Below are 14892 nucleotides of genomic sequence, written 5' to 3' on the forward strand. Positions count from 1 at the left end.
TCCAGGGGCAAGGTGTGGAGGGCTGGTGGGACAGCACTGTCAGGCTCAGGTGCCCCTGCTGTTGGGCTTTTTTTTTTTTTTTTTTTTTTTTTTTTTTGGTTTTTAAGCTTGTGTATTTTCTTTCCTTGCTTCCTGTCACCTTGGGATCTCCTGAGTATAGGCTTTTCAGCCCCTGGGCAGTGTCCTTGCATTGTTTTTTTGACACTCCACCTGGGCTTCTCTCTGTGCATTTGTGTCTGGCCTGGAGAAAGCAGGTCTGACCCCTCTTATAGCTTAGTGTTATTCTGGCATTTGGTTAAGCTGGCTTAATCTGTTTAATGTTATCAGTGCATTTAAAATAGGGGCATTGAAGTTCACTCCCACCACCAGGGCTTTTTTGGGGGTGCCTGGGCCTTAAAAACACTAGCCCAACTCCAGTTCTCAGATTGCTGCCTGGAGTTCTTGCTCTTGGCTGCAGGCCCAGGCCCCAAGGTGCCTCCTTCCTAGGGTCACAAAGAGCAGAGAGGAAGAGGAATAGCAACTCAGGGCCTGGAGGTTGTGGGGGAATCTATTCTTAGGGACTGGATGCCTCTGCTTATCTAGTGCTCACTGCCCCTGTCCCTCCCTAAGAGGCTCCACAGGGCTTAGGTGTGGGACTGAGCGTGTAGAAGTGACTTGCCCTTCTCTCTTTTTCACTGAACAGCTTGCTCTAGGGGGGGAGGAAGAGGAGAGATCTAGAGTGGGCGCAGGGGGGTGGGGGTGTCAGGGAGGCAAGTGTGTTGTGTTACTGTGTCAATAAACTGATTTAAAGTTGTGGTTGGTCTGTCCTTTTGAGTCTAGAGCCCAACCCAGAAGGGGTGTGATATATGCTTCTCAGGAAAGAAGCATCTGTGCATCAGGACAGATGAACGGCCAAGGTGCTGGGGGCCACGTTACACCGCAGAGCATGGGGTTGCTTAGGGGTCTGGGACAGAGTGCCACAGCCCTCTGGAGACAGGTATGTACACATGGCTTCATCCAGCATACACTCTATATATACCAGAATCCAAGCCATTCTTAGGTTTTTTGTATAGCAGGCTGGGTCCTAAAACTGGGTCTTGGTGTTCACATGGAGCTGCCAGACATTCCCATTCCTGGAGGGGTTTGAAGGAAGCGAAACGCACCTTCCCTAGAAAGATAGTTTTCTCCTTTTGGAGGGGGATAGAATACTCTTTACCTGTGATCTCTTTTTAATTTCTCAAGGGTTTACTAGTACTTTTTTCCTTTTGCTTCCATTTTTCCTAAATGAGGTTCTGGGCACATTCTTCCACCTCCTACAGCTTTAGAGCTATTAACTTACTGTTGCGCTGTGGTTGTTCTTAGTTTTCTCTGAGCCTTTTGCTCATTTTCACACTGTTCTGTGTGGTGCTTACTTGGGTTTTCACATTAACCTAGGACTCCACCTGGTATTTATTAAAAGAAGTGAGTTCAGCATCTTCACCTCAATGGTAGAGTCTGGGCCTAGAGACATTGATCTGAAATAAGGGCTTAAAAGATTTTGTCCACTGGGCAGATAACCCCTAGAGACAGCATAAAGTCTGTGAGTGAAAAATGGTCATTACAGTAAGTTATTTACAACAGAGATCTATGTGAATGCTGACAAGGGCCACGTTAAAATATAAGCAGTTTAGGATTCAAATGTTAAATTCAAACTCAAGGAATGTAGACAGGGATAAAGAACCAAGAAAAACAAAGCTAGCAGGGTGGACAGGAAACATGCCTGAGATTCTGCTGCCACCTTCTGGTGGATCCTCTTGAATACAGCCGGGGTTCTTTAGAAAGGCTGAATGGGAAACCCAGGCACTCAGCTAATATTTCAAAAAGAAAAAAAAAATCTTCTGCTAGATAAGACAGGAAAGCAATACGGCACCCAAAATTTGCACTCCAATTAAAAAAGCAACGTAGAAGGTGAAATATTTTGGGAGTGGGAGGGTGGAACAGGATAGGGGAGATATGTGAAAGGCAAATTAAGTCTAAATTTAAGAACAGGGACATTAAAAACTTTATTCAATAAATACAACAAATAATTTAAAAATATACTTCAATTCCAAAGCCAATTAAGAAAAGGAAGTAGAGAGAAAGGGGAAAAAAGGGGGAAGGAAATTAGAGGAAAGGGAGAAAGTTCAAGAGGTGGAACAATGGTTTGGTCGGGCTGTGTTTCAGAATGTACCACCCTTTGAAATTCTGATCAAATGCTCTTGACCCATAAACCCTTAGCCCTTGTTCTGATGGGGTAGCCATGAGTCCACCAGCCAGGAATATTCTCTGGGCTCTGGATCAGAGCTAGTCTGGGGGCTGGCATTTGGGGGAGTTTTGGGGGCTAGTTTCCCACTCATTCCTAAAAACCATCCGTTCTAACTCCCAGGCGGATTGAAGTAGTGCAAACTCTTAGGCAGAAAGCTCCCAGCTGCATAGTTTCACAGGTAGTGTCCAAAGCCAGGGCCTCTGGGAGACAGGTCCCAGAGTACCCAGGGGTCGAAAGCCACTTCGGTGAATGGGATCTAAGAGGGAAGACAGGAGAGGCCAGGGCACAGGATAAAGCTCCTGAGTAAGCCCGAGGCCAGGCTGGAAAACGCTGCAGGGCAGGTAGTCTGGACACTGGATTCAACAGCTTGCCATCAGCCAGGGGAGGTGGAGCTGAGGATGCATATGGAGCAGGACCAGGAAGATCAGGAAAGCTGAGGGAGAATGGAGAAGTGGGGAGGGAAGAGGAGGCAGCTCAGCAGCAAACTCCAGGAGAAATAACCAGCAGCCCTCACAGATTTGTGATTGTCTCTTAAAAAGATTTATTTTCTCTTCTTGCCTGAATGTACAAAGGCAAAAAGAGTACAGTTTGTATATATATATATTTATATATATATATAAAAAAACAAGGAACTTGGTAATGTACACTTTACAGAAGGGAAGAATCAGGAAGACTGAAATTAAATCCAACAGAGCAACGCCAATGGAACAAAAGCTATGAACAGCAACACTGCCCCTCCAGCCCGGGCCTCCAGCTCGCCCCAACCTGCTCCCAATGGGGGGCTGAGCACCAAGGCAAGCGGGTGGGCTGGGGCAGGAGGGGCTGGGGACGGGGCCTGGGAGGGGCTCAATCCCAGGAGGGGCCCATGGCAGAGGATCATCAGAAAGCTTCCTGGGAGGCCCTAATAGTAAAACAAATAACAAAGGCCCAGAATTATGGGGCCAGCTAGCTGCTCGGTTGAATCTTGGGGGCATCAGAGTAGACACTGAGATGGTGAAAGGGTGTACGGGATAATAAGTGGCGTGGGTGACCTCGAAGCCTGTAGGCAATAGCTCTCTAGCCCTTCGTTAGTCTTAACCCTCCCACTCCTGCAACTAGGCCCCCCAACCCCCACCGTGGAGCCTGGAGAGAAGAGGTTCAAGAAGGATCATTTCATTTCATGGGTTGCCCCCTTAACCCTTCTGCATGTGGTCCTTTGACCTTGAGACATGTGGAGAGGGTGAGGTCAGAGAAGGAGATATCATACATGTATACATACATGTACAGGCAGGGAAAGAGGACAAAGGGAACTGGCACACCTTAAACGAGGAAGAAGCAGATGTGAATCCTAAAGAGCAGCTCACCAAGCCTTGGCTATCCCACTTGGGGACGAGGCTGCTTCTTTCTAGCTCCTCTGTGAGGGCCTGGACAAGCAATGTCTGTCAAGAGAACTGAGCAGGGGTGGCTCAGAGAGAGCCGTGGTGTGGTCGTGGCCCTTAGCAGCCTTCTCTGGGGTGAAGTGGGAATCCTTGAGGGTCTCATCCCTATGACCAGGGCACCGGTGCCACAGATGCCCCAGCCGTGTTCCTCCTCCCCACGTACAGAGACCTAGAGGTGAGTAACACTCAGCACTCATCAAGGAGCTCTCCTTGATCCATCACTGCTGCTGTTTCGTGTTACTTCGGGGAGGGAGGACTGGACCTGGCAAGGATCAGGGACCAGGAGGATCAGGAAAGGGCAGTGCCATTCTGCCACTGTTGCTTTCACCTGCTCTTCTGGGCAGCTCAGCTCCTGCTTTTCAAGGGAGACTTGGATATAAGGATCAAAGAACCAAATGTTTTTCAAGGGAAAATAGGAAAAAAAGAAAAAGCAGTTTCCTTCTGCAGAACCCAAGGGTCCCGCTAATACAGAAATTCCTCTTCTCTGTTACAGAACAAAGTGGAAAGGGCGGGAAAGCGGGGCCATGCCTGCCCAACAGAAAAGAAAATTACTCCAAACAGTTTCTTCACAATATGTACAGAGCACGCTGTAAGCCAGCGCCACAGATACAAAACACACAACGATATTTAAAAGCAAACAGGAACAGAGATGAGCCCTTGGCTGCACCCCACAGAAGCCTGGGAGGGCACAGTCAGGCTGAAATTCAGAGCCATCCTTCCAGGGGGGTGACTTGGGTAAGGTGGGGTGAGGGTGTCCACACCAACTGCTTCCACGGGTTAAGGGGACGTCATTGCTCAGGGGACTGCTTGCTGGGGCAGCAGGAGGCAGAAGGCATGATGGGGTGGGAGGGGCTGCCTGGGGCCTGCTAAGAGGTCTAAAACTGGGTTGTGGGGAGGGCTCAAAAGCCAACTTGAACAAAAACAAGGACGTGGAAACCTAGAGGAAAGGTCTGCAGGTCAGAGGGGCTCCCCTTGGGCAAGAGACCTCAAGCCTCTCTAGAGCAGGGCCCTGGGGTGCTTGGAAAGCAGCCTCTCCTGGGCATTGTGCTTACTGTCCTCCATCTCCATGCCCCAGACTGTCAGAGCCAAGTCCCTGCTCTTAAACGGTCCCTTTTGGCACTCTGGTGACAAACACCCGTCTCTAACCTAGGTTGGTGTCTGTCTGCATCTCAATCCAGAAGGTCAAGGAAAGACAGAAGAGGAGAAGGAGGACAAAGGGGATGGTACCTCAAAAGCAAATTAAGAGCTAAAGCTCCCCATACTTTGGGGAAGAAGTGACTCCAATAAAGCAACAAATCACTGCCACTTTCCCAGTACAAAGAGCATAAAGCTGGACTGGGAGTGCGTTTCTAAGGAGAGCGGAGAAACGTCTCTGCCTCAAAGCACAGCTCCTCTGAGTACCCTCTGGGGCTCCGAGGAGTAATGGCTTGCATGTGTTACCCCAGAATCTAAGGAACACATCACCTCCCACGGTCAGTGGCCCCTAAAACAAAAATGTGTGTAACAAAGAAACACAGCTTCTCTTGGCACACACAGGGGTATAGACTGAGCTATATGAAGTCATGTAGTTGTGTACAGGAAACTGGGCAGTACAGCTTTGTGGCGCTATGTGGGGAGGACACGCAGATGACTGCTTGGGCAGGACATCTCTAAGGAGGGCTGGGTGCTCCCAGGGCCTGCCTCCTGGCTTGCTCTCAGGTGACCGGGAGGCAGATCCAAAGCCCCCCACCCCCCGTGTGTGGGGGGGACTATTTTACCTGCCTGAGTCTTAAAGAGCCAAGCAGCGGAAAAGAAGAGGAGACATCAGCGTGGAGATCCCGTAGGAAAGGCACCAAGGGATCAGGAGAGAAAGAAGAAGAGGGCAAGGAATGGGGCTAAGCAGCAGCAGGACTTTGTGGGGATGCAGCTTCTAGTTCACAGACTCCCTTCGTGCTCCAGCTCCAGCTCTCGCCTGATACCCCTGGGGAGCCCTGTGCTGGTGTTGGGGCCCCAGCCCTCTGCCTAACAGCCCGAGGCCACGGTGGGCCAGATGCCTTAGTCTCCCTTTTCAGGCTGGGCTCTGAGCGTTTACATGTGCTCACATGAGTGGGGAGAAGTTTTCATGTTTGAAGACCTCTTTTTCACAACTGCAGAGAAAACATCCCCCAGTTTCTTTCCTGAGATTCTAATTCCTCCACGTGCTACCAGTTCCCAGGGCCCAAACTGCTGGGGAGATGCAGGGTCTGGCGATGGTGGTAATGATGGTGAGGGGTATGGCTGCTGTGCTGTCTTCAGACCTTACCCAGTGCTTGGGATCCCTCCCTGGGCAGGGGCGGGGGGCGGATGCGGGGTTACTGCTCTGGCAGCTGACCAGGGACTGGGGGAACAGAGTAGTGACTTCTCTGGGCTGAGGCCATGTTCCCCTAGTTGCTCCCAGTGCCTTCATCTCCACAGAGGCCACAGCAGTCATGACCGTGGCCAAGAGAATAAATATTTTTGCTAAGTACCAGCTCTCCAGCTCCTGAGGGAGGGTCAGGGAGTCCAGGGGTCTCGTGGAGGCGAGATAGCCAAGGGTCTGCCTTCAGTCATGGTGGGAACGGCAAACAGATGATCAACACCATTTAACTGATGTCTATATGGCACCTCCAGCACCTCCTTGGGTGAGCCAGTCCGGGCCCGTGAAGCTGACTATCCGGGCACTTGGTGTTCTGCAAGGGAAACATGGACAGATAACTAGGCACTCAGCCTGTAGTAAAACAACCACAAGGTGGAGCTCCAAGAAAATGAACTGTGGGGCAGGGCCAGTCCTGGTCTCCGGAGGAGACAGAAGCCTTCCACAGCTCCTCTCAGGGGCACTGCGCCTCAGGGGAGACCTGCACAAGAAGCTTGGCCAGGGTTCCACCATTTTCAGACCACTGAGCTCACAGAGCTATCCCTCACTGAGGGGTTCTGTGATCCAGGTAGCAACTTAACTCTGCTCTCTACATGTTGCCCCAAATTAAAAAGTTACTTACCATTCTCACCTCCGGGGGGGTGGGTAGAGTGAAGGGGTTGAGCCTTGCTGGCTGGCAACAATGGCTGTAGAGGAAAGCCCTGAGTGAGAAGGAGGATGTGTTAGTGGAGTGCTCCCAGAACCCTCCCCTTAAGCGTCCTCCCTTCTTGCCAGCTGGGTGGGTACTGGGTGTGTGTGGGGGGTAGTTTCTCCTTAAATTCCTAGCCCCACTGAGTTCTGGGGTGCTGACAGAAGAAAATCTGATACTTCGTCAGATATAGTGGCTGGGAATAGATAACGAGGCTCTATTTTTCAGTTGCTTGTTACGTTTTGGCTGTGAGAACACTTGCTCCTTATTCTGAATATCAAAGCCAATTTTCTGGAGGCATTGAGAATCCCCAAGCTCCAAAGGAGGAAATAAATGTCATGATTATTTTATTGATTGTCTGCAGGAGGCTAGGATTCTGGACAGATTAGAAGCTCAAAGGAAAAACAGGGGGGAAGATTCTTACCAGGGGCCCCCTGCTGTGAGCAATACTACTGGGATGCAGGAGAAAAGATAGGAGGTGAGGAGTTCTCTTGGGGCTCAGCAAGTTAATAAGTATCTGGCATTGTCAATGCAGTGGCTTAGCTTGCTGCTGTGGTGTGGGTTCAGTCTCTGGCCTGGGAACTTCCACATGCAATAGGTGTGGCCAAAAGAAGGAAAAAAAAAAAAAAAAAGGAAGCTGGGGAAATGAGGCTTACCTGCTGCATAGGGTAAGTTGTACTGTGCTGGGAGCAATGAGTACCCCAGGTGGTGGTGGTGGTGGTGTGTGGACATTAGGCGCTGAGAAGGCGAGGTGCGGGGCCGGTCAACACTCCTTTCACCCCCGCCTGCTCCCCCGACGCTGCTACAGCTGCCACCACCCCCAACCACCCCACAGCCTCCCCGATCTCTCTCCTGAGAATTTTTATCACTTATCTGGAAAGGAAAGCAGACACAATAGCACTGCTGTGAGACACACGCATGAAAGCAAGATGCCCAGAGCCCACATCACGACTCTAAAAATGTAGGACACCTAAGAATCAAGGAGGTGCCTGGGGGAGCTAATGTCAAGTCAACCAAACCGCACTGTGGTCAGGACCTAAATCTGCCCACCTTCTCCCAGACCCTGGATCTGGCCTTATTGGTCTTTGACAACAGCCAGTGTCACTGCACCTCCCTTACCGTAGGCGACTTGCTCTTGTAATGACTGGCATGCTGCTGCAAGATGTCCAGGGCTTTGGACTCTGAGCTGGATTTACAACTGACACTGGGGCTGGAGCGTGCTTTGTCAGCATCTTCACCCCCTGAGACCTTGCTGCCATATGGGGAGAAAGAATAGCTGGAAGGCAGGTAGGAACCTAGGGAGGAGAAATAAAGCAGTCAAAGAGATGGACAAGGCAGAAGAAACTCTGCTTCAGTGAACCTGGTTGGGGGCATCAGCTTTCGTAGGCACAGGCTGAGCTATATTGTACCATGTGTCTGCAGGCTGAGACTCTTAGTGTGTCCTTCCTCCACTGAGCTTTAGAGGTAAACAGCTAAGGGGTATTAGAAATGTGGCCCTCAGTTTCTGGGGAATCAACTTCCTCAGAGCCCTAATCTCAGATTCATCTTGGAGAAGTGATACAGACATAGAATTTGAAAGATCGCTGGATTTGGAGGCAGATGTTTTGGGGCTCAAATCCTACATCTGAGAATTGCCAGTTGGGTATCCCTGAACAAATTAGCAATTTTTTGAGCTTCAGTTTCTTTCTCTCTCTTTTTTTTTTTTTTTAAAGGGCCACACCCACAGCATATGGAGGTTCCCAGGCTAGGGGCTGAATCGGAGCTGTTGCCGCCGGCCTATGCCACAGCCACAGCAACTTGGGATCCAAGCCGAGTCTGTGACCTACACCGAAGCTCACAGCAACGCTGGATCCTTAACCCACTGAGTGAGGCCAGGGATTGAACCTGCAACCTCATGGTTCCTAGTAGGGTTCATTTCCAGTGTACCACAATGGGAACTCTGAGCCTCAGTTTCTTGCCCATCAACATGAAGATACTGGAGTTCCCATTGTGGCTCAGCTCATGAACTGGACTAGTATTCATGAGGATGGGGCTTCAATCCCTGACCTTGCTCAGTGATGTTGTGTCAGTCACAGATGCGGCTCAGATCTGGCATTGCTATGGCTGTGGTATAGGTCGCCAGGTGCAGCTCCGATTCGACCCCTAGCCTGGGAACTTGCATATGCCACGGGTGTGGCCCTAAAAAGAGAAAACAAACAAAAAGAAGATTCCAATACTTACTTTACAGGGTGATAGAGTTAAATAATGTACATAAATCCCCTAGTCCATGCCTGGCCCATAGCTGGTACTCATCAAATGGAATTAATTACTGTCTTTATATAGGAATGGGGTAACAAGAGAAAGTAATACTACAGGATGAGACAATTTCTTATCTCCGTGTGTAAAGCTTACATGTCCTATTTAGAAGTTGCCTTATAATGTCAATATTAAGACTGTTTCAGCTGCTCTCCTGTGAAAGAAGGGCTCTTGCATCCCACATGGCTCTTTAGGCAAGAGAGATCAGTGAGTAGAGGTGAATAAGAATTTTCTTCTAACAAGTTACAAAACACTTAAATTCCTACTTGGTGTCCCTCTCCCCAGGAATTCATGGATGCCCGTATAAAGAGTTTATCTTTCCCCAACTGAACCTCTTCTAGCTGGACTTGCCCCCAATTTGTCTTCAAACTGCTCTTCCCCTCACCAACTGCCTCCTGACCTTATAGCTAAACACGATCTTGTAAATTAATATATGCACTGTCCTCATTTGAATTTTATTTGTTCCAGGTGTCTCTCTTGCTGCAATTAAGTTGTAAGGTCCTTAAGGGGATTGGACTAGTCTTCCCTATTTCTTTTGTATTCCCTACAGTGCTTATTAGCACATTGCAAAATATGTATTTAAGAAATCCCAGCTGAGGGAAGATGGCACTGGTAGAAAGGACATTTTGCCTTTATTTATCCATGAAAATTGACTGTACAGTCAACCCTGTAGCTGGTGCAAGGGAGGGAGAAGTTTTCCCTTAGACTGTAATGAGGGGCTCATTCAAGGGACTCCAGGTTAGTGGGACCACGTCACAGAGCGTCACATTCAAAGAAGGGCTGTCATCTACCTGAGCCTCAAACCTTAGAGCTGAGTAAGAAAACTATGGATTCTAAATCTGTTCCATTTCCCTTCCTAATTAATGGAACAGCAGCTGAAAACAGGTGCCATACCTGGGTAGTTCTGCATCATCACAGCAGGCATGCCTCGGTAGCTGGGGTGGTTGGGGTCGTAGGACTGGCCGTAGGAGTAGCCGTGCATGTAGGGGATGTAGGACTGGTGCTGGGTGAGGGGGGAGGACACAGGCACGTGGACACTTGGTCGGGGCTCCTTGCTCCCGAGACGGGACTCCTCAGATGTGGGCAGCTTGCAGTCACTACTTGTGCTTTCCTTCCCATCCTCCTTGGGAACAGAGTCCTTACTCCGACTCCTTTCTTCCTTCAATTTGCGGTCCCGCTCCTCTTTCCACCGCTCATCCTCTGACTTGATGTCCGAGTACTTGGCAGGATAAACATATGTCCACATCCGGGGTTCTGCTTCCTACAACAATCACAGAAAGGGCTTGGAGTGTTGCACAGTTGAGAGAGATTTCAAGCCCACGGTCCCAGGAGAAACACCAAAGCAGATGATACTAGACACCTGGGGCACAGCAGGCTCTCGGGCTCTAATGAACTTCATTTACAAGCAACTCTGGTCCCTCCTGGTTAAATGTCTGCCTCCCCTCCACCCACCACCCACCCACCCACAAAAGGAAGTAAGATGTGGGGACAGAAAGGGGAAATCCACCAGTGGGTCTTCTCTAGGAGAGAACCAGCATTCTGGGGAAATAACTCCTTGACTAGAAGAAGCCGCTCTCTTTCCAAGGGTATTTAGGTTGTTTCACTTCTTGAGAACAAGCTTAGGGGTAGAGCTATAGGTGCTGCCCAGCTCAGAGGAGGCTGGTCTGTGGCACAAAGAAGGAAAGGGAGACTTTCTAAGTCTCATGCACGAAGCAAAACCTAAGACCAAGTTCTAATTCTAACTCTGCCTATAAAATCTTTTTGAGAGTAACTCAGTCTGACTAGAGTAGCCTACTCTAAATAATTGAGTAGTCACCATTAACTCATTCCATAGGAACAAAACAGTGCACGAAATACTGGACTAGGCATCACTAGCTACCTAGGTCTAGTTCTGGCTCTGCTTGTGGTATCTCAAATAACTTCAGACAAATCAAGCTAACTTATCTGGGCTCTTGTCAAATGGGAAAAACACCTTTTACTGGTATAAACAGTGCTTTTTAAAAAAAAACATTAAGGAGTTCCTGATGTGGCACAGCGGATTAAGGATCCATCATTGCTGCAGCTGTGATGTAGATTGCAGCTGTGGCTCAGATTTGACCCTGGCCTGGGAACTTCATGGGTGCGGACCAAAAAGCCCCCCAAAACAAAAACATTAAAATGATTTACAAAGGTAAAGATTCCCTAAAATTATAGAGCTCTCCTACTAATCTGTATGTTGTTGATTCCCCTACATAAGCACAATCTTGATTTGTGGGGAAGAGAGAAAGGCAAACAGTATTTCCTTCCAAAACAGTTAGTTACCTGTCGGTACCAGAGTATTGGGTCCACCTCTGCCTGTCGGCCACACTCAGGACCTGCCTTGGCCTCAGAGGCCTCCTTGCCTAGGTGGCTGGCCTCACTCAGCTTCACTTTAAGTCCTTCTGGGGCCTGGCTGGGGAGTTTGGAAGAGTCGTCTAGCTTGGGAATAATGACTGATTTGGCAGGGTCAGCCCCTGGCTCCTTGGCCTTGCCGGGTCCTGACTTCACCAGGTCTGTCAGGCTGGGGGCCTTGGTGAGAGTTGGGGGGATCGACGGCTTTTGCTTCCATTCTTCCTTGAGAGCTGCCTCCCGCTCTTTAAGGCCCATTTCTGCCTTCTTGTCCAGTCCCCGCTGCTGCTGCTCCAAGCTCTGCCGTTTCTGCTGCTCTTCATACTGTTGCCGGTAAGCTGTGTTCGTGCTCAGCAGATGGGTGTGGTAGCTCTGGTCGCTGTAGCCGTAGGGGGGCACGTAGGCATACTGGTTGTAGTACAGGGACTGCATGTACATGTTGGGACGTTGCTGGATGACGGAGGGTTGCTGACTGGAACTGCTCAGCTCTGGTTTCTTTTCCTCACAGGCGTCGTTCTTCACTTTCCCCTCCATGCTCTCGGGCTCCTCATCCTTTTTTGCCTTCAGGGCCTGGCTCTCCACTCCAGCCTGGCTGCTGGGGTTCAGAGCCCCTGGGCTGGATTGTGCATAATTTGGAGAATAGTAACTCTCAAAGCCTTGGTAATATGGTGAGTCTTTGCTCTGCGGCTGGGGAGGGAAAAGAGTTTTCTTAGCTCCTTCCTTAACCAGTTGTTCAGGGTCCTTTGATTTGACACTGTCCACTTTGCCCTCCCCATCCTCCCCAGCATCAGAGATGTCGGAGTAAGCGGGGCTATTGGTTTTGACTGAGCTGGCTTCGGCTCCATTCTGGGTCACTACATGTAAGGGAGTCATGGGCTGGGTGGGGGTAGTGCTGTCTAAGCGGCTGCTGCCTCCAATTGATGGGCTGGGAGCATTGTCCGTGAAGCTATAGATCTTGTCAGCTTCGGCCTTGATGCTAGCCAGGCGGCTCTGGTGGGGGTCTGAGGAGCCATTTAGAAGCCCCTCCATCTTCACCCCATCTCCTGATGATTCCCTGAATGGGCTTTTGCCTTCTTCTGCTCGACATACCTTCCCGGGGGTCAGGGGACTTTCAAGTTCCTTTGAAGACTCCTTCTTTTTTTTGTCTTTCTTTTTCTTGTCCTTGGCCGGAGTCAAGGCAGGGTTGACTGTGAAAGGTTCTCCCATCACAGTGGGCTTGGGCTGAATGGGCTTGAGTTGGGGGCTGTTGGGCATGGCCTGGACCACCGTGGTGGTCAAGCCTGAGGAGGAGCCTGGGCTTGCTGCTGTGAAGGTGGCCGTCTGGAAGGTATAAATTTGCTGTGGGGGGATGGCAGGGGCAATGGGCCGGGCTGACTTTAAACTTTTGGAAGGAATCTTTTCGGGTTTCAAACTAGAGGGTTTTTTACACTTTTCTTTTTCCATACACTTCCTTTCCAAAGAATCAAAGGCATCATTGCTTGTTTCATCCATTACTGAGGGTCCATCATCAGAACCATCATTGGATAAGGCCCCGAGATCTGTGTCCCCGTCCCCACTCAACTTTTTCTTACAGAGGCCTTTTGTGCTGAATTTGCTGGAAGGAGAAGGGCTGTGAGGCTCTACGAGCCGAACTTTGGGGGTAGCTGAGCGGGCAGGGGACAAGGAACCTTTTTGTGAGACAGATGCACCATTGCAGCTCCCGAGGTCTGTGTGGAGGGTGGGCTCCTCTCCATACTCACTGTCCCCATCTGCTTCAGGTTTGCTGTCATCATCTGTATGGGCATGAGCTTGGTGGTACTTAAGTCCATTGATGTGCTTGTACTTTTTGTTGCAGTTTGGGTGGGGACAGTCAATCAGGACTGGAGAGGGACAATTTCTGTCCAGAACAGTGGGTTCCACCTTGGTCCCAGGTGGGGGGCCAGTGGCTGAGCCCATGGAATTCGTGCGCACACGCTTGCTCCCTTTGGAGTCCTCCGAGCTAGAATTCAGTTCCATGTCTGAAAGGGGCTTGTTTTTCCGCTTATTAGCTGAGGAAGGGCTGGCCTTGACATCCTCAGAGGTGCTACTAGCAGGTGGGCGATGTTCTGAAGAATTCTGGCTGCCCCGTCGGCCTTTGCTATTGGCTCCTGCACGGGTTTTGCTGCTACTACTGGTCCCTTTGTTGTCAGAGGCTGCAGCTGTCTCGTTGACAGGTGTGTTACTGTTGGGACGCATGCGTTTGCCTCTACCCCGACCATTGCGCATTTCCAAGTCACTGGTGGGAGAGTCACAGAACCTTGGCAAAGAACAAACACAACAGGATATTATTAAGAACACAAGATCTCTTCAAGCCAGTTCATCTGTAGCTTTCAGAAGAACTGGCCAGATGGTAACTCTCATTTTCACTGAATAGGATTTGTTAAAGGAACTTTGGAAAGCATGGTAACTACATTAACTGGTGAGCTCCTAGGATGTTATCTGCATGCTACCTATAAATTATTCCCAAAGATTTCCTCTAACCCTGGCAAACTGGAAATTAATATTAGGAATAAGCTATATCAGTCTTAGGGCCAAATGCAACTTGAAAAGGTCCTTGCAAAACCCAGAGCTGTCTAGTGGGGTTTATAAAACTGAAAATGTTCTTAAGTTTAAATTTCTAAGAGATAGCTACTATCAAAAAACATCACCAGAGTTCCCGTTGTGGCTCAGTGGTAACGAAACCAGCTAGTATCCGCAAGGGATGCAGGTGCGATCCCTGGTCTGGCTCAGTAGGTTAAGGATCTGGCTTGCTGCAAGCTGAGGCATAGGTCACAGATGCAGCTCGGATCCCAAGTTCAAGTGGCTATGATATAAGCAGGCAGCTGCAGCTCCAGTTCGACCCCTAGCTTGGGAACTTTCGTGTGCCACAGATGCAGTCCTAAAAAAAGCAGAGACAAAAACAAAACATCACCAATGAATGCTTGTTCACCCACAGTCGGATTCTGGCCTTGGTCTCAATGTGAGTATAGGCAGAAGCCAGAATTCAGTAATTCCAAACGAAGGCTTAGATAGGATCTTCTCACCATTGCTACTCAACCCATTAATACCTAATTCATTTATTCTTCTTGAATGCCAGATGAATATAATGCCTTCCCTTGTCTCTATACCATAACGTCCTTTAAAAGCTGGGTATCTTTTATTTATTTATTTATTTATGTCTTTTTGCCTTTTCTAGGGCCACTCTCACGGCACACGGAGGTTCCCAGTCTTATCAGAGCTGTAGCCGCCGGCCTTTACCACAGCCACAGCCACAGCCACAGCAATGTGGGATCTGAGCTGCGTCTGTGACCTACACCACAGTTCACGGCAATGCCAGATCCTTAACCCACGGAGGCCAGGGATCAAACCTGCAACCTCATGGTTCCTAGTCAGATTCATTAACCACTGAGCCATGACGGAAACTCCCAAAGCTGGATATCTTTTAAAGACTGTCCAACTCTAGCAGGATAAAGGTATAAGGGATTACTGATTA

General features: G+C 49.5%; 1 protein-coding gene across 4 annotated transcripts in view; it reads right to left on the reverse strand.

Annotated features, from left to right (window-relative positions):
- Nucleotides 68–14892, reverse strand: part of ZNF609 (zinc finger protein 609) — a 244740-nt gene continuing 229915 nt past the window's right edge. For 2 of the 4 annotated variants that reach the window (XR_002344510.1, XR_002344514.1), the window contains 5 exons: nucleotides 11337–13677; nucleotides 9930–10296; nucleotides 7860–8035; nucleotides 6675–7613; nucleotides 68–6368 (listed from right to left, as the gene is read on the reverse strand). Coding sequence is in view for 2 of the 4 variants with exons in the window: in XM_003121465.4 (XP_003121513.1) it covers nucleotides 6680–6753; nucleotides 7397–7613; nucleotides 7860–8035; nucleotides 9930–10296; nucleotides 11337–13677 (3175 nt within the window). In the remaining 2 variants the exon portion in view is untranslated. The remainder of the gene's footprint in view (nucleotides 6369–6674; nucleotides 7614–7859; nucleotides 8036–9929; nucleotides 10297–11336; nucleotides 13678–14892) is intronic. The other 2 variants (XM_013992893.2, XM_003121465.4) reach the window with 2 other exon arrangements.

This window comes from Sus scrofa, chromosome 1 (assembly GCF_000003025.6).
Source record: "Sus scrofa isolate TJ Tabasco breed Duroc chromosome 1, Sscrofa11.1, whole genome shotgun sequence".
In the NCBI taxonomy this organism is placed as follows: Eukaryota; Metazoa; Chordata; class Mammalia; order Artiodactyla; family Suidae; genus Sus; species Sus scrofa.